The sequence below is a fragment of the Macaca thibetana genome, chromosome 16 (assembly GCF_024542745.1).
Source record: "Macaca thibetana thibetana isolate TM-01 chromosome 16, ASM2454274v1, whole genome shotgun sequence".
NCBI lineage: Eukaryota > Metazoa > Chordata > Mammalia > Primates > Cercopithecidae > Macaca > Macaca thibetana.
The window spans coordinates 45883473-45905224 of NC_065593.1; the positions used below are offsets into that span (position 1 = coordinate 45883473).

At 54.3% G+C, this 21752-nt stretch overlaps 3 protein-coding genes across 12 annotated transcripts in view; 2 read left to right on the plus strand and 1 right to left on the minus strand.

Moving 5' to 3' along the window:
• The window catches only part of SNF8 (SNF8 subunit of ESCRT-II), a 576904-nt gene that overhangs the window by 288338 nt on the left and 266814 nt on the right, over positions 1-21752 (plus strand). Inside the window, exon 1 of one of the 7 annotated variants that reach the window (XM_050765711.1) lies at positions 2269-2272. The exons of the other annotated variants lie outside the window; for them this stretch is intronic. The gene's annotated coding sequence lies outside the window, so the exon portion shown is untranslated. Of the gene's footprint in view, positions 1-2268; positions 2273-21752 lie in introns of those variants that run through there. 7 annotated transcript variants of the gene reach the window in all.
• PHOSPHO1 (phosphoethanolamine/phosphocholine phosphatase 1) lies at positions 1917-9930 on the plus strand. 4 transcript variants are annotated; one of them, XM_050765694.1, is made up of 4 exons: positions 1917-2221; positions 5697-5808; positions 6677-6798; positions 7317-8295. In XM_050765694.1, exons 2-4 carry the CDS (start codon positions 5764-5766, stop codon positions 8200-8202), a joined length of 1053 nt encoding a protein of 350 aa, XP_050621651.1. In that variant the 5' UTR covers positions 1917-2221; positions 5697-5763; the 3' UTR covers positions 8203-8295. The 4 variants fall into 4 exon arrangements, with proteins under 4 accessions (XP_050621651.1, XP_050621654.1, XP_050621652.1 ...); XM_050765697.1 differs by lacking the exon at positions 6677-6798 and having other exon boundaries at positions 1994-2221; positions 7444-9930; XM_050765695.1 differs by lacking the exons at positions 5697-5808; positions 6677-6798 and having other exon boundaries at positions 2001-2221.
• Positions 9228-21737, minus strand: ABI3 (ABI family member 3). The gene is made up of 8 exons (XM_050765690.1): positions 21579-21737; positions 15456-15623; positions 14241-14417; positions 12528-12613; positions 12210-12305; positions 11826-11983; positions 10245-10379; positions 9228-9901 (listed from the first exon to the last, which is right to left on the minus strand). Exons 1-8 carry the CDS (start codon positions 21693-21695, stop codon positions 9738-9740), a joined length of 1101 nt encoding a protein of 366 aa, XP_050621647.1. The 5' UTR covers positions 21696-21737; the 3' UTR covers positions 9228-9737.

A 21752-nucleotide genomic window follows, 5' to 3' on the forward strand; every position in this document is an offset into this window, starting at 1 on the left:
CTGAGGCAGGAGAATCGCTTGAACCCAGGAGGCAGAGGTTGCAGTGAGCCGAGATCACACCACTGCACTCCAGCCTGGGTGACAAAGCGAGACTGTTTCTCAAAAATAAAATAAAATAAAATAAAATAAAATAAAATAAAATGGAATAACACTGGAACAATCTGTTATTGTGAAGACAAAGTGAAGGAACACAAATGGAGTACTAACCTGGAGCTAAACACAGCAGGGGACTTGTTTCATTCAACATCTTCTTTTTTTTTTTTTTTTTTTTTTTGAGATGGAGTGTTGCTCTGTCGTCTCGGCTGGAGTGCAGTGGCATGATTTTGGCTCACTGCAACCTCTGCCTCCCGGGTTCAAGTGATTCTCCTGCCTCAGCCTCCCGAGTACCGAGTAGCTGGGATTATGAGTGCATGCCACCATGCCTGGCTTTTTTTTTTTTTTTTTTTGTATTTTTAGTAGCGATGGGGTTTCATCATGTTGGCCAGGCTGGTCCCAAACTCCTAATCTCTAATGATCCACCTGCTTCAGCCTCCCAAAGTGCTGAGATTACAGGCATAAGCCACTGCACCTGGCCTCACTCAACAAACATCCAGGGCCCACTGTGTACCAGCCAGGCTGTCTATGCTAGGGGATGGGGGTATATCAATAAGACAAACATGGTCCTCACGTTGCTTACAGGAGAGGAGGGATGACAGACAATGAGAGGGACAGTATGGGGTGATGCATAAGGCAACCAGGTTGATACCCCAGCCCTACCACCTGGGTGACCCCAGACAAGCTCATTTTTGTTGTTGTTGTTTTGTTTTGTTTTGTTTTGAGACAGGGTCTCACTCTTTCACCTAGGCTAGAGTGTGGTGGTGTGATCACAGTTTACTGCAGCCTTGACCTCCCAGGCTCAAGCAATCCTCCCACCTCAGCCTCCCAAGTAGAGCTGGGACTACAGGTGCATGCCACAATGCCTAGCTAATTTCTTAATTTTTTGTAGAGATGGGGTCTCCCTATTTTGTCCAGGCTGGTCTCGAACTCCGAGGCTCAAGCGACCCTCCCACCTTGGCCTTCCAAAGTGCATTCTCCCCACCTACACACCCCTTTGTGACCCAATGGAGTCAGGTGTGTCCGGGTTTGAACGGCTAGGCAAATAATTTATCGAGTGTTGTGAACATTCAGCCATAAACGCAGCGACCTAACCCGAACGCCCAATTCATCGTATGTTCTCAGTAAATACCAGTTTCACGTCTTTCCTCTCTAAACACAATCTTTTCTCCTTCTCCTCACTAGCAGGCTGGGAGGGCCAAAAGGAGGAGATTAGGATTGGGGAGAAACTGACTCTTAGGCAGCAGGGGAGAAAGTGTGTTTTTTATTTATAGTGCCATTTGCAAAAGGGGCAAACTGTCTGTCACCACCCCCTCCACCAACTTTACGGGCGGTGGAGGGGGAGTCACTCCTCCCGTTACCCCCCGCAACCCTCAGTAACCTATAACCTGGGGAAAGGGTCCCGAGAGCCGGGCCGGGACGCTGCGCCGCTGGGTTTAGGACCCGAGAGCGGAATGGGCAGGAGGTGGAGGTGCACTTCTGCAAATCTCAGGAACCGGAGCCCTGGAGGCGGCGGATGAGAAAGTCCGCAGCCCTGGCAATTTGGGGTGTGTGGGCAGGGATTTAGCGTATGTCCACAGCCGCTCTAGTGAGGGTGCCCCCACCCACGCTCCTCGGAAGGGCAGCGCTCCATCGCCACCCTGCTACCCTTTCCCCAAGCGCCCAATCCCACCTTGGCTGGCGCTCCGGGAGCCTCCGGGGGCGGAGGGAGGCGTGGCCTCGGGCGGCCCGCCCCTTTGATGTGCGCCGACGCCTCTGTGATTGGACAGTCGCTTGTGACGTGTGGGGACTGCGGTGGGCTCCGCTGCTGCAGCAGCCGCAGCGCCGGCCGCGGCTCCGGCTCCGGCTCCGGCTCCCGGGCATTTAAAGGGGACGCGGCGGCTGCCCGGGGGGATGGGGGGCAAGTGGAGGGGACGGCTCAGACGCACATCGTCCTCAGTCCCTCGGGACTGGAGGGACTCGTGAGCCGGAGCCCAGAAATCCGGGGGTGGATAAGACACCGCGTCCCCTCCAATTCCCGTAAGCACCCCTTGCTCCATCCGGCGCCCCAATACCTCAGCTAGCCCCCTTCCCCACTTCTTACACACCAAACTCAGCCGGGACAGACCTCTGCCGCCGCCGCCCCCACGTGAGTCCTGGGCTCCGGGAGATAGGGGAGGGCTGGGGTCCCGGCGCGGGGTGGGGGCTGTGGAGTTTGAAGGCGCTCCTTCACGCGCGTGGCAGTGGGGGAGTTCTGGAGCTCAGGAGTGAGTGCCCTTCTCTCTCCTACCCAGGAACATAGTGCTGGGGTATCCCTCCGTCCCCGACTCTGGCAAAGCCAAGGAATTGGTGTCCCCTTGCTCCCTGCCACCCACAATACCCCTCCCCAGCCGCGCACCCCCCGCCCGCATTGGAGCCCAGCGCCCGCCAGCTGGGGGTGCGCCAGAGTGCTGGCTTCCTAGTCACCTCTAAAAATATCTCTCCCCCAACCCTACCGGCAGCTGCCACCTCCCTGCCCCTGCCCCTGCCCCTAGGATCCCCTCCCAGATTGTCCTCCCAGCCAGGCAGTGCCCAGAGGTGACTGCTAGACCCAGACGCCTCACTGGCACCAGGGCGCAGGGCCACCACCGCCAGCTGGTCAGGACCGCAAGCTCTCAGCCCACGAGAGTCTCCAGGGCCAAGGGGGGAGCTCCAGCTGCAATATTCCCAAAAGGCGCCAGAGACTCCTGAGTTCTCGGTTCCGATGCTGTGTGACCCCCAGGATGTTAGCTTGACCTCTCTGGGCCTCTGTTTTTCCTATCTGCTGTTCAGGCGTGGTGAGCAAGGAAGATGGTCGTGTTTGGGAGCACTGTCTGGGAGAGGGAGGGAATTCTAGCTTAGTTGTTGGATCTGATTTCTAGTGACTGATACAAGGAGACTTGTTTTTGGACAGAGAGGGCTTGTTACCGTGGTCTTTCTGGAGTCCTCGCCTCCCCATCCTCATTCTGAACATTTCCTGTGGAAAACTATGCCAAAACTTTTCTAGGAACTCCATCCACCCAGTAAGAAGGGAATTTCAAACTTAGGGCCTGTATCAGAGAGGGGCCTGTTTCCCTCCCACCCCCTTCCCACATATTTAATCTAAGAGCATTTGTGTGAAAGGCGGGAGAAGCAGGCAGGAATCTGACTCGGTGCAGAATTAAGGAGGTAGGCACTACTTTTAGGTGGGACTAGAATATGGACTCCCTGCAAGCCCCTAGAAACCCTTCTCCCTTCTCTAGCCTGTTAGAGAAGCTCAGATCCTGCCCCCTACTCTGAGGGACTCTGGTGACTGCAAAAGGATTTGATGACTCAGAACAAAGGTGTCAGAGGTGAGAGACCTTTTGGAACATCACAAGAGCCAAAGTCCAACAGGGGAAGGGGTTCCTCTGACTCCTGTGGGGTGGGGACGAGGTGTCACGGCATGGTCTTCTCAGTTTTCAGGGGAAGAAACCCAAGATGCCTGACTTTCTGCCTTGGAGACTAAAAGAAACAAGGGCAACTCACCAAACAATAAGTGTTTAACTGAATCCCCTAGATACTATTATTAGCAGAAAAATGTAACTGTCATTTATGATGACATATGAGGAATTTTGTGTGTGTGTGTGTGTGTTTTGGGGATGGGGTTACTCCCTCTGTCACCCAGGCTGGAGTGCAGTGGTACCATCACAGCTCACTGCAACCTCTGTCTCCTGGGTTCAAGTGATCCTCGTGCCTCAGCCTCCCAAGTATCTGGGACTATGGGCACAAGTCACCATTCCCAGCTCATTTTTGTTTTTAAAGAGACAGGATTTTGCCATGTCACCCAGTCTGGTCTCAAACTCCTGGACTTAAGTGATCTGCCTGTCTCGGCCTCCCAAAGTGTTGGGATTACAGGCTTAAGCCACCCTGCCTGGCTGAAAAAATGAGAAGTTTTGACCATAATTAATGGTCAATAGAATAGAAAAAAGGAAGGAAGGAAGGAAGGAAGGAAGGAAGGAAGGAAGGAAGGAAGGAAAAGAAAGAAAAAGAAGGAAAGAAGGAAGGAAGAAAGAAAAAGGAAAGAAAGAGAAAGGAAAGAAAGAAAGAGAGGAAGGAAGGAAGGAAGGAAGGAAGGAAGGAAGGAAGGAAGGAAGGAAGGAAGGAAGGAAGAGGGCAAAGTAATGAGACCCTTCTCTATGGGATGAAAGCTGGTCCCTGGGTAGCTGCTGGTGACCCCTTGGAATCTTTGTATCTGCCCCTTGCTTCTCCACGTGCTGCATGTGCCTGTCCTGTTTGCTTTTACAAGGGGAGTGGCATCCCTGACCTTTCTCTTATAAATCACCTGGCTGAGGTTGGACATGTGATATCAGCTGGGAATCTGGAAGGTTGGAAGTCCCTCCAGATAGGGACTGGGGACAGCTCCAACCCATGCCATTTCCTTGTCCCTCATGCAACCCTCCCCTTCTCTCCCACCTCCTCCTTAATCTCTCTTCTCTCCCATCCCTCACCCTCTCTTTGCCCACTGCTTCATTCAGCTTTGACCATCTCTCCCAATTCCTAGATTAGAAGTTCTTGGAAAAAACTGAGAGCCGCATTCCATCCCTGCAGAAGGATTTAACACATATGTGGTCCAGGTGTTGTGAGGGAGGGGGTGCTACAAGATGGATAGTGCTAGAGCCTGTGCCCTGCTCCTGGGATGTCCCTGTCTCTGTCCTGGGGCAATTGCTTCTCCCTCCTGGATAGTCAGGGGAGAGTGTCACCTTGACAGAGGGGTTTACAGTCACCATTGTCACCACCAGAGGGCAACAGCCAGCCAGACCTTTGCTCCTCTCCAGGTCTTGTCTCCTGGCTCTCTGTATCTTTCCAAATCTTGTCCCAGCTGCCTCTGGTCTCACGCAACCCCAGGAGCACAGGTGGGAGAGTAGAGAGGCACTGGAAGTTGTAGGTGGTATCCTTTGCCGCTCTCTTAGTGAAGTCCCCAAGAGGTGAAACCCAGTCCCCAAAGCCACACCAGTGTCTAGCCGAGATTTCAACCTGACTCTCCTGTCTGACTACCGGACCCCTGACAGCACCAGGGAGGCCATTCCCAGATCACCTGTGAGACCTGACTAGGGGTCCCAGACCCCAGCTATGGTATAGTAAGCTTTGGTCATCTTCCTTTTTGAGGGCACGAGGAAGGCAAAGCTGCGGTCAAGCGTTCACGAAACAGTCTATGCCCCCTGTAAACAGCGTGGCTGGTTAGTTAACCTCTCTGAGCCCTTCTCATTGGCTGAATTTATGACTAATGAGTAGTGAGAGAATATGAGTAAAGGTGGTTTGTAAACTATGATGTGTCAAACACATTTAAGGGACAATGATGATACTAGAGAAAAAACACTGGACTCAGGCTCAGATGTGGGTTTGAGATCGGTCTGCCATTTACAGTGGGTGACTTTTTGGAAAGTCAGTTAACTTCTCTGGGTCTCCGATACCATCTGAAACCTCTCTAGAGTTGTAGGTGCTGGGCCTATTTGAGGGATTGTTTTTGCTAAGACCCTGGGAGTGCCTCCTGTGGCTCAGCAGAAGGACCAGGGCCAGGTGGGTATTCCTAGTGGAAGCAAAGGCAGCTGACTGGGCACCCTCAAATGAACTTTTGTGGTTGTCAGGAACGTTTGACGACGGCTGGAGGCCAACAGAGTCCCTACAGGTGGTGCCCACGGTAATGCACTGACAATGAGTGGCTGTTTTCCAGTTTCTGGCCTCCGCTGCCTATCTAGGGTAAGTGGGTCCCTCTGGGGGTCTCCTAGGATGAGGCCCCAGCCCCCAGTTTTCCATCACCTTTCCATAGGGCCTTGGGAGAGGCCCTATCCAGCCCATTTTAGGTTTACCCTCACCTCTACTGGAGCTTCATGATTTCCTAGAAGCTTCCATCCCAGGTGTGGGGTCCTGATGCTTTATATCTGCAATTTGAAGGATCCTGGGCCACCGAAATGCCCACTGGATGTTGATGAGACCATAGGGTGACTCTAGGGATGAGGTGGAAGGGACAGCTTGGTTAGGACAGCAGATAGTCCATCGAAATCCCAGCCCTGAAATGAGGAGCTTGGGCTTCTGTTTCACAAGGTGTGCCAGGCCATAAGCACCCCAGGAATATGAGAGAGGGGTTTAGGAAGAAACCAGAAAGAGGAACAATCCCATCTCAATTAACTGGGGTGGGAGCTGGGCGGGAGAAAAGCAGTGTGTGGGTATCTGGAAGCTGCACATCACCTGCTCACTGCCCCTCTGCGCCTCTCACACACTGGCAGGCAAAGGTGATGGAGACTTGCTGCTGAGGGCTCTTGCTGCCTCCATTGCTTGCCTTTCCTTGTGCCCTGACATGTCCCCTGTTGTCCTCTGTCCTCTCCCTTGCTGCCTACTACCCTCCCGTCCAACATGACTCTGGCCCAAGGTCTCCACTTCCTGGAACTCCCCTATCCCTACCCCTACTCTGTCTTCCTGTCCAGCAGTCTGTCTCCAAGATCCCCTAGCATGATTTCCTTTCAGCCCTCTCCTCCATACCCCTTAAGTCCCCACTACCTGGCCCTTCCCACTCCTCTGCCTTTTCAGCCACTGCTGCTCTCTCTCTTCTCCCTTACCTGTCTCCCAGGTATGTCGTGGCCTGGTGCGGGAGGCTCTTACCTCCCCAAGCCCCACTGCTTCTCCTGCTGCCCGCTTGCTTCGGACTCTGGCAGAAACCCCACCCGCTGACACGTTCCTCCTGGGGAATTGGCAAGTGATTAGTGATGAGCTGTCAGCACAGGGCCCTCAAACTCCCTGGAGAAGCTGTGCCCCATCCCTAGACCTCTGTCCAGTGCCATTGGGCTGGAAGCAGCTCCCAGAGAGCCATAGATTCCCCACAGCCCAAAAGTTGAATGGGGAAGCCGGTCCAGTTGGGTGGATGGGTGGTTTCCCTTGACTGCCTCAGGGAATGAGGAAGGGGAGAGTTCCCACCACCCTCTCTTGATCCACACGAACAACAGGGGCCACTGGAAGTCTCCAAAACAGTCCAGTCCAGAAACCTCCCCAAAGTGCTGATCCTCGGAAGCTGCTCTTCCCATCTTTTGACCCTTGTTAAGCCCCATTGGTCCCTGATGAGAGTACCGAAAACAGGTGCCGGGAAGCCCTCTGGGCATAAACCCCGGTGCAGTTAAGTAAGAGGTGCCACTGGGGTAGTCAGGGAAGGCTGGGGATAGAGGTGGTGGCATTGGGTACTCCTCCCAGCTTAACCAGACTTGGGTCCTCCTCAGGTCTTGGATGTGCCAGCACCTCTGGCCGTGGCCCGCTAACCAGCCTCTCCCGGGCGGGCTCCTGCCGCGCCCCCTCTCGCTTGCTCCCTCCTCCTCCTCCTCCTGCTGCTCTCCCCCCTGCTCCCAGGACGGCGGGATGGCTGCGCAGGGCGCGCCGCGCTTCCTCCTGACCTTCGACTTCGACGAGACTATCGTGGACGAAAACAGCGACGATTCCATTGTGCGCGCCGCGCCAGGCCAGCGGCTCCCGGAGAGCCTGCGAGCCACCTACCGCGAGGGCTTTTACAACGAGTACATGCAGCGCGTCTTCAAGTACCTGGGCGAGCAGGGTGTGCGACCGCGGGACTTGCGTGCCATCTACGAAGCCATCCCTTTGTCGCCAGGCATGGGCGACCTGCTGCAGTTTGTGGCTAAACAGGGCGCCTGCTTCGAGGTGATTCTCATCTCTGATGCCAACACCTTTGGCGTGGAGAGCGCGCTGCGCGCCGCCGGCCACCACAGCCTGTTCCGCCGTATCCTCAGCAACCCATCAGGGCCGGATGCGCGGGGACTGCTGGCTCTGCGGCCGTTCCACACACACAGCTGCACGCGATGCCCCGCCAACATGTGCAAGCACAAGGTGCTCAGCGACTACCTGCGCGAGCGGGCCCACGATGGCGTGCACTTCGAGCGCCTCTTCTACGTGGGCGACGGCGCCAACGACTTCTGCCCCATGGGGCTGCTGGCGGGCGGCGACGTGGCCTTCCCACGCCGCGGCTACCCCATGCACCGCCTCATTCAGGAGGCCCAGAAGGCCGAGCCCAGCTCGTTCCGTGCCAGCGTGGTGCCCTGGGAAACGGCCGCCGACGTGCGCCTCCACCTGCAACAGGTGCTGAAGTCGTGCTGAGTCTGGCCGCCTGCAGGGGGGCACCCTGGCCAACGGCGGAGGGGGCGGGGAAGGGGGATTCGGGAAAGACAAAGTTAGTTTTACTACTCCCTTTTCCCTTTGGCTTTGCTATGTCCCTCCGGGAATTTCTGGAATCTCGTCTTTAGGGGCTTGGGGAAGGGGGCTCAGAGCCGTCCCTATCTATGCAGTTAACCCACCTCGGCTACCTCCCCCGCTCCACTGCGCACGGTTGAGTTCTGGAGTCTGACCCATCGCGGGGTGGCGCGCAAACCTTGGAAGGCAGCAGTGTTTCCTGGTCCTACCAACTGGGAGGAAGGGGCTCCCTGCAGGTGAGAGAAGGAACATCTCCCGCCGCTGTAACTGTTGCCTCGGGCTGCGTGACTGCCCCCCCTCCAGTCTGCTGTGGAGGGAACCCAGGATCCTGAAATTCTCCTGGCCACAAGGACTCCCCACGGACAGAAGAGGGTCTCCACCTATGGCCCTAGGCCTTTGCGATCTTGCTTCACCCAACGCGACCCCACACTATTTCTGTGCTGTCTACACCCTCTTGCCTCCCGACCTCCGCACTCCCTTCTAGCACCCCCAACGGAAAAGCCAGAGGGAACAATCGCCTCCTGGTGGTGGTACGAGGTAGCGCACCGTCCGGCCCGGGTCCTGCCAGCCAATAACCTCGCAGCGTGTGACGGTGTCTCCTTGCACCCCAGCCTCATCTATGCAGCAAGAGACCAGGGACTTTACCAAAGTCACCCTTGCGGGCTGGGCCCTCCACGCATCCCCCTCCCCACCCCCATGGAACAGAAAGCCATGATGTTTTTAAGCAGAACCAGCGAAACCCAAGCCCCTCCTTCCTCTGGTGTTTTACAACTATAAAGGAGGTGAAGGGGGAAGAAATGACTGAGATCTCTGGCGCGTCAGTCTGAGTTGAGAGTGAGGTGCTCTAGGAGAGTCCCGCTTAAGTCAGGGAGATGGTTCCCACTCTTGGGCAAGTGCCCAGCCACATATGAACACATCACACACACAGCAAGCAATGGGCAAAAGAACAAGTTGCAGTCAATGGCTGCAGAGGGGTGTCTGGGGTCCAATGTGGGCTGCACTTTGTGGGTACTGAGGGAATGGGAAGATGCTGCTTCTGGGGCAGCTGGTGGGTTGGAGGTTGGGGGCTGTAATTAGCAGCAGCCTTAGAATTGGGATGCCTTTCAATCCCTCCTGGCCCCTTATCTCCGTGGGGCAGTCACAGGACGTCATCCATTTTATTCAAAGTTGAGACTTGCAGCAGGAGACCCTGCCCTGCATGGAGTAGGGGTCCTCTGTTGACAAACTTCTTGGTTTCCAGCTCTTCCCCATCTGCAACAGGCCTCTGGGTAAGTTCTCTCTCCGCAGGACCCCTTCCCTCCACGATGGGAGGAGGGACAGAACACAGCTCATAGCCCAAGAGCTGGGCAGACCCAGTCCAGCCGTGACTGGAGCTGGTTTTGGCCTGGGGCTCATGAAACCCACTCAGTGCAGGCATCAGCTGCCCAGAGAGCCCTGGGCTGTCAGCAGCTGGGCTCCACATAGTTTCCGGGGAAGAATCCAGTCCCCTCTGAGCTGATGCCCTCGCACCAGCCATCGGAGTAGCGGCGAGTGACACAGATGACAGTGCCCTCAGAGAAGGAGAGCTCATTGTCCTTCTGGCCGATGTATGGGTACAGTGTCACCACTGCAGGGCAAGAGAAGAGGGTGCTGTGAGATATGCCTCTTGCCCTCTCCCCCCCCCACCCCCACCGCCATGGGGATGCAGGGTCTCAAGTACTAGACTCTAGGGACCATCTTGAGGGGCTTCCAAGCCTTTAGGACCCCTCCCCAGCTTAGTTAATATTTAATACCAAGCCAGCTGCCCTCTCCCCAGTTCTGTTCTGAACTCAGTTCGTCAGAAAAATTGTGTAGGGAGCCCGGGGGGATAGATTCACACCTTTGCAGAGGGAGGAGAATGGGGGTCAGGACAACAGAGGCAGAAGCTGGGAAGTGAGATCCGGTGCCCCTCAGTCCCAGAAGTCAGGTACCTTTCTCCAAGTATGAGGCAGGCACCCAGCTGGGCTCATCAGGCCCAAAGCCTGGTGGGGGTGGAGGCAGCCCTAATTCATCTCCATCCAGGGGTGGAGGAGGAGGCAGGTCCAGTGGCAGGGGCAGCTCTTCGTCTTGGGGGAAAAGCAGAAAGGCTGTAAGTGTGGCACAGGAAGCTCCTTCAGTGTGTCAGGGATCTGCTCGAGAGCTGGGCCCCAGAATCCACCCATCTCAGCCAGGCGCGTTGGGAGGCCAAGGTGGGCAGATCACCTGAGGTCAGGAGTTCGAGACCAGCCTGGCCAACATGTGAAACCCCATCTCTACTAAAAATACAAAAATTAGCTGGACATAGTGGCACACGCCTGTAATTCCAGCTACTCAGGAGACTGAGGCAGGAGGATGGCTTAACCCAGGAGGTGGAGGTTGCAGTGAGCTGAGATCTTGCCAATGCACTCCAACCAACCTGGATGACAGAGTGAGACTCCATCTCAAAAGAAAAGAAAATAAAAAGAATGCACCCATCTCATGCAATCTTCCTCCAGCCCTCTCCTGTCCTGGTCCTCCCACGGTGTGCTAGCGCATAGTAAGTGCTCAGTAAACCCTGAAAGATCCAGCACTAGAGGACAGTCAGACTCTACCTCTTATTAGCTGGGTGGCTCTTGGGCAAGTCACTGAACTTCAGCTTCAGTGGCTTCATCTATTAAGGAAGAGTGCTAAGGACCCTCTCGTGATTAAGTTTATTTTGTTTTGTTTTATTTTTTTGAGAGGGAATCTCGCTCTGTCACCCAGATTGGAGTGCAGTGGGGTGATCTCAGCTCACTGCAGCCTGGAGGCCTCCCGGGTTCAAGTGATCCTCCTGCCTCAGCCTCCTGAGTAGCTGGAATTACAGGCATGCACCACCAGCCAGGCTAATTTTTGTATTTTTAGCCATGTTGGCCAGGTTGGTCTCAAACTCTTGACCTCAAGTGATCTGCCCTCCACAGCCCCCCAAAGTGCTAGGATTACGGCCGTTAGCCACCCCACCTGGCCTTTAGGATTAAGTTTATTATTATTATTTTTGAGAGGGAGTTTTACTCTTGTTGCCCAGGCTGGAGTGCAATGGCCGGATCTCCACTAGCCGCAACCTCTGCCTACCGGGTTCAAGCGATTCTCCTGCCTCTGCCTCCCAAGTAGCTGGAATTACAGGCATGTGCCATCACGCCCGGCTAATTTTGTATTTTTAGTAGAGCCCGGGTTTCTCCATTTTGGTCGGGCTGGTCTCGAACTCCCGACCTCAGGTAATCCGCCCGCCTCGGCCTCCCAAAGTGCTGAGTTTACAGGCATGAGCCATCGCGCCCGGCCAGGATTAAGTTTAAATAAGAAAATGGACGAGAAGCTTCGAACACAGGGTCTGGTATACAGCAGGCGCTAAGTTATGTTAGTTCACTTCCTCCGCCTCCTTTCGCTCCCGTGCTGCGCTCCATGGAGGAGGCATTCACTGAGGCTGGCTGGGGCAGATCCAAGAGAGGTGGGCTGGGGAATGGCAGGAGGCGGAAAAGCGACCCCACGGTTGGGAAGAAGAAGGGGGCGGAGCTCCTTACCCGGTGGGGGTGGGGACAACTCCTCTAGCGGGGGAGGCCGCTGGAACACCTCGACGGCTGCTGGTGGAGGAGGTGGGTCCAAGGAGTTGGGGAGAGGTGGGGCTGGAGGTGCTGCCTGCCCCTTGGGCATGGAGGCCCCACCGACACCTTCGGCGCTGCTGAACACCAGAGAAAGCGGGGCTCGGCCCGGTTGGCGACACGCCTTCCCTAATGCAGCATCCCCAGCTGGCCCCACCCCTCCAATCCTGAACCCAGCCCTGCACGTGTGACCCAGGACTAACTGGGTCCTTTCAAGCCCAGGAGTCACTATGACCACTGGCAGGAGGCCCCTCTCGAAAGCCACCTCCCACCCCTCACCCTCCCACGCAGGCTTGTAGGTCTCACCCTGCCGAGGCCAGGGAAGAGGCGGAGGAGGCGGCGGAGAGTCTGCCGTCGGGTACCACCGGGAGGTGCACTGGCTCGGGAATCCGGGGTGGTCTCCTGGCGGGGGTCGGGGAGTGGGTATTAGGAGGAAGGAGGAAGGCTTCTGGCCAGCAGGGGTCGGGTGTGAGCAGGAAAGGCATGTGGCCGAGGGGGAGGTTTGGCGCCAGGCATCCAGCATGATGGCCTGAGCACCCAGGCGCCAGGGGTGGGTGGCGAGGCTGGGGGAGGAGAGTTTCAGGGTCGCGCGGGGTAGGGCTAGGCTAGTTGGCGAGGCCTCACCCCAATGTGGCGGAGGCGGGTGTGGCAGGGGCCTTGATGCTCTTTCGAGACAGGGTGCCTGTCCTTGACAGCTGCGTGCTGAGGTCCTGCGAGGGAGCGGGAGGTAGGGCTGACATTTGGGGTGAGAGGCCGCTCCCCACCCTCATCCCCAAGAGGAAATGGAGGAGGGGCGGACGAGAACCGGGAGGGAGAGCCCAGCATGGCCAGTTCCCACTTCCACTTCTCAGGGCCCTCTCCTACACTTCCCCCACGCTACCCCCTTGTCATTGCCTGGGTTCTGGGACTCAATTCTACCAAAGCCGACAGCCACTTCCTCTGCATAGCCACAGCGGATTGAGTGGGCCCGGCACCCCGTCCCTCCTCCAAACCATCTCAGAGCCCAGGAAGCTGAGGCCCTGGCTTAGTAGTCCCTAACTTTGATTGGGCTGAGGAGGCGGTGGGGAAAGGAGAGGACACATCACACTTAGAAGTGTCCCACCTGTCATTTTCGAAGATTTGTGGAATTGGCTTTGGGGAGTTAGGGCAGAGAGGAGCAGGACCCAGGCCACTTAGAGGGGATGTGCAAATGACAGGGCGCACACCCACATGAAAGAGGGAACTTCTGTTACAATGGGACTTCCCCAAGGGGTGGGTACAGTGTTACCTCATAGGCTTCACCAGGGGCAAGACGAAAGGGATTTGAGCTGAAGCACAAAGAATATAAGTTGGGCTGGGAGCGGTGGTTCACGCCTGTAATCCCAGCACTTTGGGTGGCTGAGGCAAGCAGATCACCTGAGTTCAGGAGTTCAAAACCAGCCTGGCCAACATGGAGAAACTCCATCTCTACTAAAAATACAAAAAAAAAAAAAAAAATTAGCCAGGCATGGTGGCAGGCACCTGTAATCCCAGCTACTCGGGAGGCTGAGGCAGGAGAATCACTTGAACCCAGGAGGTGGAGGTTGCAGTGAGCCAAGATCACGCCATTGCAATCCAACCTGGACAACAAGAGTGAAACTCCATCTCAAAAAAAAAAAAAGAATATAAGTTGGACAACAGAGACCTTACTGGTGGGGAGGAGGCCTGGTGGTTGAAGGGGAGAGTGTGGTTTCCCCTTTAAGGGGGGCTGATAAGTTCAGGATATCAAGCGGTTCATTTCAATACAGAAATGTCAAGGTGTGGAGACAGGAATTGAAGACGGGACGGGTGTGAGTGCGTGCCCTCTCCGACCTCGCAGAAGGACGTGGGCTGAGACGACGCCAGCGCCATGCTCCCCTCTCTTCACCAAGTCCCCTTTGTGTGGCTGCATCCCCGCTTCTTCTCACCAAAGCAGCTGTGGGGTGACTGCTCAGTGCAGTGACCTCAAACCCCCAGACAGAGGAAGTTGCTGTTCTCATGTGGCTGGGAGCCATTCTCATGCACACCCTGACATCCTCCCTTCCCCCTCTTCCCCTTCCCACATGCCCGGTGGCACAGGGGCAGGGCGGGGGGGCGAGGGGTGCTCAGGATCTCACACTCAGCAGATCCTCTGAGGACGGTACAGACCAGTTTTGGAGGGAGGGATTACAAAATCTAGGGAGAGGGAGAAGAGCTCAGAGTGGTGGCTTCAGGGAGTGGGGAAAGAAAGCAGTGGCAAGTTGGGACAAAATGTGCAGGAGAACTGGGGGTCTGGAGGGAAAAGGGCCACAAGGCACGAGAGGGTGGGTTGGAGGGAAAGAAGAGGGTCCTTCTCTCTACCTTGATCCCATGGCCAATGTCGTCCAGGCAGCCAAAGTTGAGGGGTCTCCTGCAGTAGGGCGTGAGAGGGGGTAGGCTCTCTGGGGCGATGACCTTCTGGCCCGGGGGCAGCCGCTGGACAGTGGCTAAGGTGCCGATCTCCCTTCGGGCCACCTTCTCCATGTGCATGTTCACCATCTGCATGACAGGGTTCAAGGTGACAGAGAGGGGTGGTCTGTGTCCAATGCCCTTCCCCCTAAGGAGGAAGAAGATAGAGACTTTGGGCTGGGGGTAGGGACCATGGGAGGCAACGAGGTCTAGAAAAAGAGGGCCCTTCCCCTCCCCCCGCTCCCCCATCAGGCTACATAGCAATTGGGAAAAGTGGCAGGAAAGGATGAAGCCACTTTGGAGCCACTTCCTGGTGGAAAGAGTAAGGGTTATTATTAGCTGAGCAGGAACAGGAGGAAAAGAGAAAACACAACATCCCTGGGGATGCCGGGAAGAGACAAGCACTGGGCTGGCTTGGGAGCAGAGGGGGAAAATATGGAGGTGGCAGAGAATGGTGGCTTGACCAGCTTTGGGGGACAAATAAGTGAACTGACTTCCTCTCAGAATGTTCCGTGGAGAAAGCCTACAGTTCGAAAGGGTGGGAACTCTGGTCTGCGGGGGGAGAGGAAAAGGCACACCCCACCCACTGAACATGTGGGTGATGCACAGGCCAGGCTGAATGTGTGGCTGGGTCTGTGCATGTGCTTTATGGGGCAATTCCTCGGTCAAGGATCCAGGAAGGAAGGAGGGTGTGTGCGCTAGAACACTGTGGCAGGGTGGAGGGTGTATACTGTATGGTGCTGGCAGTGCTTCCAGGGCTGAAGATGACCTTGTCAAGCTAGCACCCTGGGTCTAGGATATTTATTAAGGCACTGCTTGTATTTAGATGCAAACAGGGTTCATTTGCTTCTTTCCTGTATATGCCGCTGCTCTGATTGGTAGATATTACTTTCTAATGTCCAGGATAGAATTCCAAGAAAGAAAAAGCTCTGCCTTCGGGGAATTTGTAGCATAGCCACAGAGATAAGGAGGTCCAAAAAGCTTGGAAAGTACCAACCTTCTGCTGTAGAGTTGGGCATTTGGACATGGGGGAAAGCAGGAAGGAACTTTTGATGTAGAAAATGTCTGAGTCGGGCTGAAGAGTTGAGGCCTGATGCAAGACGCCTTCCCACGCCCCACACTTCTTACCTGGCCCAGCGTGCTTACACGGGCTTCCACTTGCCGCAGGGCGGCCCCCTGCAGGTCCAACATTCGCAGTGTGTGCCCGGCCAGGTTGCCCACCTGGTAGGCCACACTGGCCAGTGCCTGGGTAGTGAAGGCCATGGTCTCCTCCAGCGCCTTCCGCTTGTCTGTGGCCTGAAATACACACAGCCCTGGCCTAAGGGCCAGCATCTTCCACTGGGTCCTTGGCTGGCTGGGGTGGGATGGGAGAGGATTTAGGGAAAATAGGCGCTGGATTGGGACAGAGCCGCAACCCTTAGATGTTTGCGTTGGCTCTCAGCAGAATTATGTTGTAGCAAGAGGGACTAGCTACAACATCACTTTAAATTCACTTTAAAAAAGTGAATCTGCAGCCTTGGGGAACAGATGCAAAGGGAGGGAAAGCTACCCATTCTCAAACAGTCAAGCTGAGGACTGAGTACAGATGATGGTACCACCCTCCTGAAGACTTCAGGCTGTCCTTTTAGGGGTTGGAGTGGGGGTGAATAGTAGAAAGGAAAGAGGAAGGCAACACTGGCTAGAGCAGACATTCTTTTTTTTTTTTTTCTGGAGACGGAGTTTCACTCCTGTTGCCCAGGCTGGAGTGCAGTGGTGCGATCTCGGCTCACCGCAACCTCCGCCTTCCGGGTTCAAATGATTCTCCTGCCTCAGCCACCCAAGTAATTGGGATTGTAAGCAAGCACCACCATGCTCGGCTTATTTTGTATTTTTTTTTTTTTAGTAGAGACAGGGCTTCTCCACATTGATCAGGCTGGTGGTCTCAAACTCTCGACCTCAGGCGATTTGCCCGCCTCGGCCTCCCAAAGTGTTGGGATTACAGGCGTGAGCCACCGCACCCAGCCGACATTCTTAAACACAACAAACCATGTCAGGCGCAGTGGCTCACGCCTATAATCCCACTACTTTGGGAGGCCCAGGCAGGCAAATCACTTGAGGTCGGGAGTTCAAGACCAGCCTGGCTACAATGGCAAAACCTCGTCTCTACTAAAAATACAAAAATTAGCCAGGCATGGTGGTGCGTGCCTGTAATCCCAGCTACTCAGGAGGCTGAGGCATAAGAATCACTTGAACCTGCTGGGCGCGGTGGCTCACGCCTGTAATCCCAGCACTTTGGGAGGCCGAGGCGGGCGGATCACAAGGTCAGGAGATCGAGACCACGGTGAAACCCCGTCTCTACTAAAAATACAAAAAATTAGCCGGGCGCGGTTGTGGGCGCCTGTAGTCCCAGCTACTCGGGAGGCTGAGGCAGGAGAATGGCGTGAACCCGGGAGGCGGAGCTTGCAGTGAGCCGAGATCGCGCCACTGCACTCCAGCCTGGGCGACAGAGCGAGACTCCATCTCAAAAAAAAAAAAAAAAGAATCACTTGAACCCAGGAGTCAGAGGTTGCAGTGAGCCAAAATCACATCACTTCTCTCCAGCCTGGATGACAGAGTGAGACCCTGTCTCAAAAACAAACCAAAAAAAAGCTTTCCATGTGACTCTTTGTTTAGCTCCAGTCTGCAGATTGGTGTTTGGGAACTCAAATAAGGAAACTGAGGCCCAGAACAGAGGGACTTTATTCATTCATTCCCTCTAATAGCTTTCTAATACCCTGAGGATAAAATTCAAGCTTCCAACCGTGGCCTACATATAGCCCCTCCAGGTCTGGCTCCTGCCTTTCTCTTCATCACTCCCCCTCTCCCACTCTCCCCTCCAGCCACATTGGCCATTGGGTTTCTGTTCCTGAACAAGCTGAACTGTTTCTGCCTCGGGGCCTTGGCACATGCTGTACTTATTTTCAGAATCCTTATTAGCAGGCCTCAGTTTCCCAGAAACACCTTCCTTCACCACACTAAGATTTCCCCCAGCCCATGCCTTCACTGCCTCTTTATCATATTTACCTTATTCTCTTTTCTTCATGGCATTTAGCACTATCAAACATTATCTATGAATTTTTTTTTTTATTATCTACCCACCCTCCCTTAAATGGAAGTGTCATGAGAGCAGGGAGCTTGTCTGTTTCATCCTGTATCCCATCATGGAATCACACCCAACACGCAGAAGATTCTTCACAAATACGCACTTGTGAGTTAATTAGCAGGTCGAATGGGATCCCAAACATTCTCTGGGCACATTGTCACTGTATTCTAGGCACTGTGCCAGACACTGGCCAGGGTCACACTGCCAGTCAGTGCAGGAGGGGTAAGCAGGCAGTGGCTGAAGGCAAGAAGTTTTTTTGTTTGTTCGTTTGTTTTTTGAGATGGAATTCCGCTCTTGTTGCCCAGGCTGGAGTGCAATGGCACGATCTCAGCTCACTGCAACCTCCGCCTCCCAGGTTCAAGCGATTCTCCTGCCTCAGCCTCACGAGTAGCTGGGATTACAGGCATGCACCACCACAGCTAATTTTTTGTATTTTTAGTAGAGATGGGGTTTCTCCATGTTGGTCAGGCTGATCTCAAACTCCCGACCTCAGGTGATCTGCCCACCTTGGCCTCCCAAAGTGCTGGGATTATAGGCGTGAGCCACTGTGCCTGGCCAAGAAATTTTTTTTGGTCCCAGATCAGGCAGTGGGGGCTAGGGCAAAACTTCTCTGGTCGTTTGGTTCCCCAGGCAGCTTCCTCATCTCTTGTTGGGTCATGGAGTTGCCATACTCTAGCCTGTACCTTTCTAACGCAGGTAGGGGGCAAGTCCAGGGTGAATCTAGGGTAGGGCCAGTGGGCCAACAGGCAAGGGTACACACTGGGATCCCCTTCCTTGAGCCCTCAGATGCCCCTCAGGGCCTGTCAATGGCGAGCAGACCTACAAACTCTCAGAGCAAGGTCTGAGAGACACCTGGGAGCCTCTAATGGAGCCTGAGCCAGGACCTCCCCGGAAGCCCATGCGGTGGCTCTCTCCTCCCTGTCTGTCTTTTCCAACAGCAGGAAAGAGATGCTCATTTGCATGTTTATTTACATCTCATCAGCGTATGCAACAAAACTTACATCTCCTCAGCATATGTCACCAAGAATCTTGAAAAGGCAAAGAAATCAACCCAGGATATTAAAACCAGACAGGATAGCAGGTCTTGATTTAGTTCAGGACCTTCCTTTACCAAATGAGGAAACAGGCCCAGAACTGAGCAGTGACTACTACTCCATCTCCCCCAGATTTCTTAGCTTGCCTGTCTTCTGCTGTACAGTTTCCTCCCCAAACTGACATGTGGAATTGTTGGCCCAAACAGGAAAAGTGTCTGCTTGGGCCCAGCTCTGGGCACCTGGAGCCTGAACACCTACTGACCCCTGGCTTTGCTCCTGGCCCAAAGTTAGGTCTGCGGGGACAAGCATCTGAGATCCATCTCTGCGCCTGAGTGCTTGTTCGTCATGCAAATTACCCTGTCTGTAAAGTCAGTCAACCCTGGCGGAGAACTCTGCAGGTGACCCTGGTCTGCCTTCCCTAATTCCCCATGGGTTTCCTAGCATCTGGGTGGTGTGGGGAGAGAGGGGCTGCAGATGGGGATGGAGGGTAGGGGAATCAGGCCTTAGGTAACAGCAGTTCTGAGATCCATAAACTTCCTAGGCATTTGCCTAGACAAAGATCCTCAGAAAGGCCAGGAAAGGTAACAGGTTGTGTGTTCTAGTAGTTATTGTTCTGCATGAAAGAAGCAGGAATCCAAGGATTCCAAGTTGGGTCAAGGCTTCTCACGCCATGTATTTTTGCAAGGACAGCTTCTCCTCCTTAGAACTGATTCTTATTATCCATCTTTCCAATGAATGATAATGATGATGATAGTCATGGTAAGAGCTGCCATTTATCCTGCTCTTCTGAAGGGGCTGGCACTAGGCTAAATGCTTTGATACATTTTTATATTGAACCCATGGAGCCACCCCTGAAGGCAGGCATGAGAATCAGAGGAGGAACTTGCCACAGTTCCTGTAGTTGGTAGGTGGCAGAGCTGGAAACTGGACTTAGGTCTTTGTGACCCCAAATTGTGTGTGAACACTGTGTGTGCAAATGAGAGCCCTGCGGAAGCTCTTTGAGGTGTGCAGAAGTTATGGAAGGAATGGAAAGGACTGCTTGGATCCTTGTCCGTAGAGGGAACATGCCTTTCTGTGCTAGGAGGATGCGCTGGTTTGCAAGCCTCATTCTGTCTCATCTGCAGGTGGTCATTCAACAACTACACAGACCGAAATGATACCCAGAGTAGCATTTTCAGTTAGTGGCATAGGGAGTGGGCTCTGGAATCAGATTTCTGGGTTTGAATTCAGGCTCTGACACTAGCTAGGAGACCTCTGGGAAAGTGACTTAACCTTTCCAAACCTCAGCTTCCTCATTGTGAAGTGAGAATGGGACTCGCCTCACTGGACTTCAGATGAGGATGAAGGGAGGCCATGCTGGTGACATGCCTGGCCCAAAGGAAGGGTCCAGAGAGTTTTAACTGCTGTCATCACTGACTCTCTTTAATCTGCCATTTCCCATGAGCACTTGTTCCTCATTTATTTCTTTTTTCAACATTCTTACTATGCTACGAGGTCTCTATGCCTGTTCTCATAGTTCGGTTAGTACAGGTTAGAAAAATAAAGTTTTGCCCAAGGGGTAACAAGGTTAGCCTGCAGCTCTTCAGGGAGCAGAGGAAACCGGGTACAGAGAGTGCAAATAAACTGTCGTAAAGTCACATAGTGTGTAGGGAGGCAGAAAGATGGAGAGGAAAGGGCTTGGCGTCAGGAGTCAGGTAAGCCCAAATGTGGTGGCTTACGCCTGTAATCCCAGAACTTTGGGAGACCAAGGTGGGCAGATCACTTGAGGCCAGGAGTTCAAGACCAGCCTGGGCTACATATGGAGACCCTGTCTTTACAAAATAAAATAAAAAAAATTAGCCAGGCATGGTGGCATGCGCCTGTAGTCCCAGCTACTCAGAAGGCTGAGGTGGGAGGATTGCTTGAGCCTAGGAGTTCAAGGCTGCAGTGAAGCTATGTGAGCTACGATCAGGCCACAGCACTCCAGCCTGAGCGACAGAGGAGACCCTGTCTCAAAAAAAAAAAAAAAAAAAAAAAAAAGACTGGCCGGGCATGGTGGCTCACTCCTATAATCCCAGAACTTTGGGAGGCCGAGGCAGGTGGATCACCTGAGGTGTCAGGAGTTCCAGACCAGACTGACCAACATGGCAAAATCCTGTCTCTACTAAAAATATAAAATTAGCCAGGCATGGTGGTACATGCCTGTAATTCCAGCTACTCAGGAGGCTGAGGCAGGAGAATCTCTTGAACCCGGAAGGTGGAGGTTATAGTGAGTCGAGATCGAGCCATTGCACTCCAGCCTGGGCAACAAGAGCAAAAATACGGGAATGCCTGGCTCTGCTGTTTGGAGCTGTGCGGCCTTGGACAAGTCACCTCACCTCCCTGAGCTACTGTTTCCACATGTGTAAAATAGGAATTATAATACGTGTCTCACAAGGTAGTTGTACAGATTAATGAAATAACAGAAGTGATTTTCATCATGGCTAAGTTGCCTTGCCTCTCCTCCCTGAATCCAGGAATCTATACTCTCAGCCCCAGGACAACCGCACAATTTAAAAACTGTTCTACAATGCTACCTCCTTATCTTTTGCTAGTAGCCTGCTCCCAGCAGTCATGTGGGCCATCCCCCTCCCTCTGCATGAGATCCCCTCTCTTTTGCCCAGCCTACTCTGCCTTATCCCCACTCTCCCAAACTCAGGGTCCATCTCAGGTTCACTGTGCTGTTTGGGAAGTTCTTCTGAAGCGTCACCCAGAGCTGGCCTGGAAATAGAATGATCACCAGCATCTGTGTGAGGACGGAGGCTTTGGGTCTCTGGATCGACCTGGGGGACTCAGAAGGATGAACCTGCAGTGACATCTGAGAACAGGATGGAATCGCACTGTCTGTCCCAGACATCTCTGAGGCGAGACAGAAAGGGCACAGTGGGGGCTTGGGTAGTATGGGGTCAGAGTTAAGTATTGGGGTCTGGGATGAAGCTGAAGTCTGGAGTGGGAGGATTTCTCAGCCAAGGCCCAAGACAAGCACTGTCAGGATGGCTCCCAGGGCCCCACTTGGGGCTGGGCTCAGGGTCCGCCCTCCAGGGGCTGGGGTGTCAGTCCTCCGCCCGCTCTACCTACCTGCACATAGTTGTCCTCGCAGTAGTCAGCAACCCGCAGCAGGGCACTGTGGTTGCCCCTCAGAGCCTCCCGGCCCGTGGGGATCTCAAACTCCTGCAGCTGCTGTAGCTCCGCCATCACCCCCAGCCTCTGTCTGGCTCCCCAGGGAGCCCGCTCGTTTTGAGTCTCACGCTG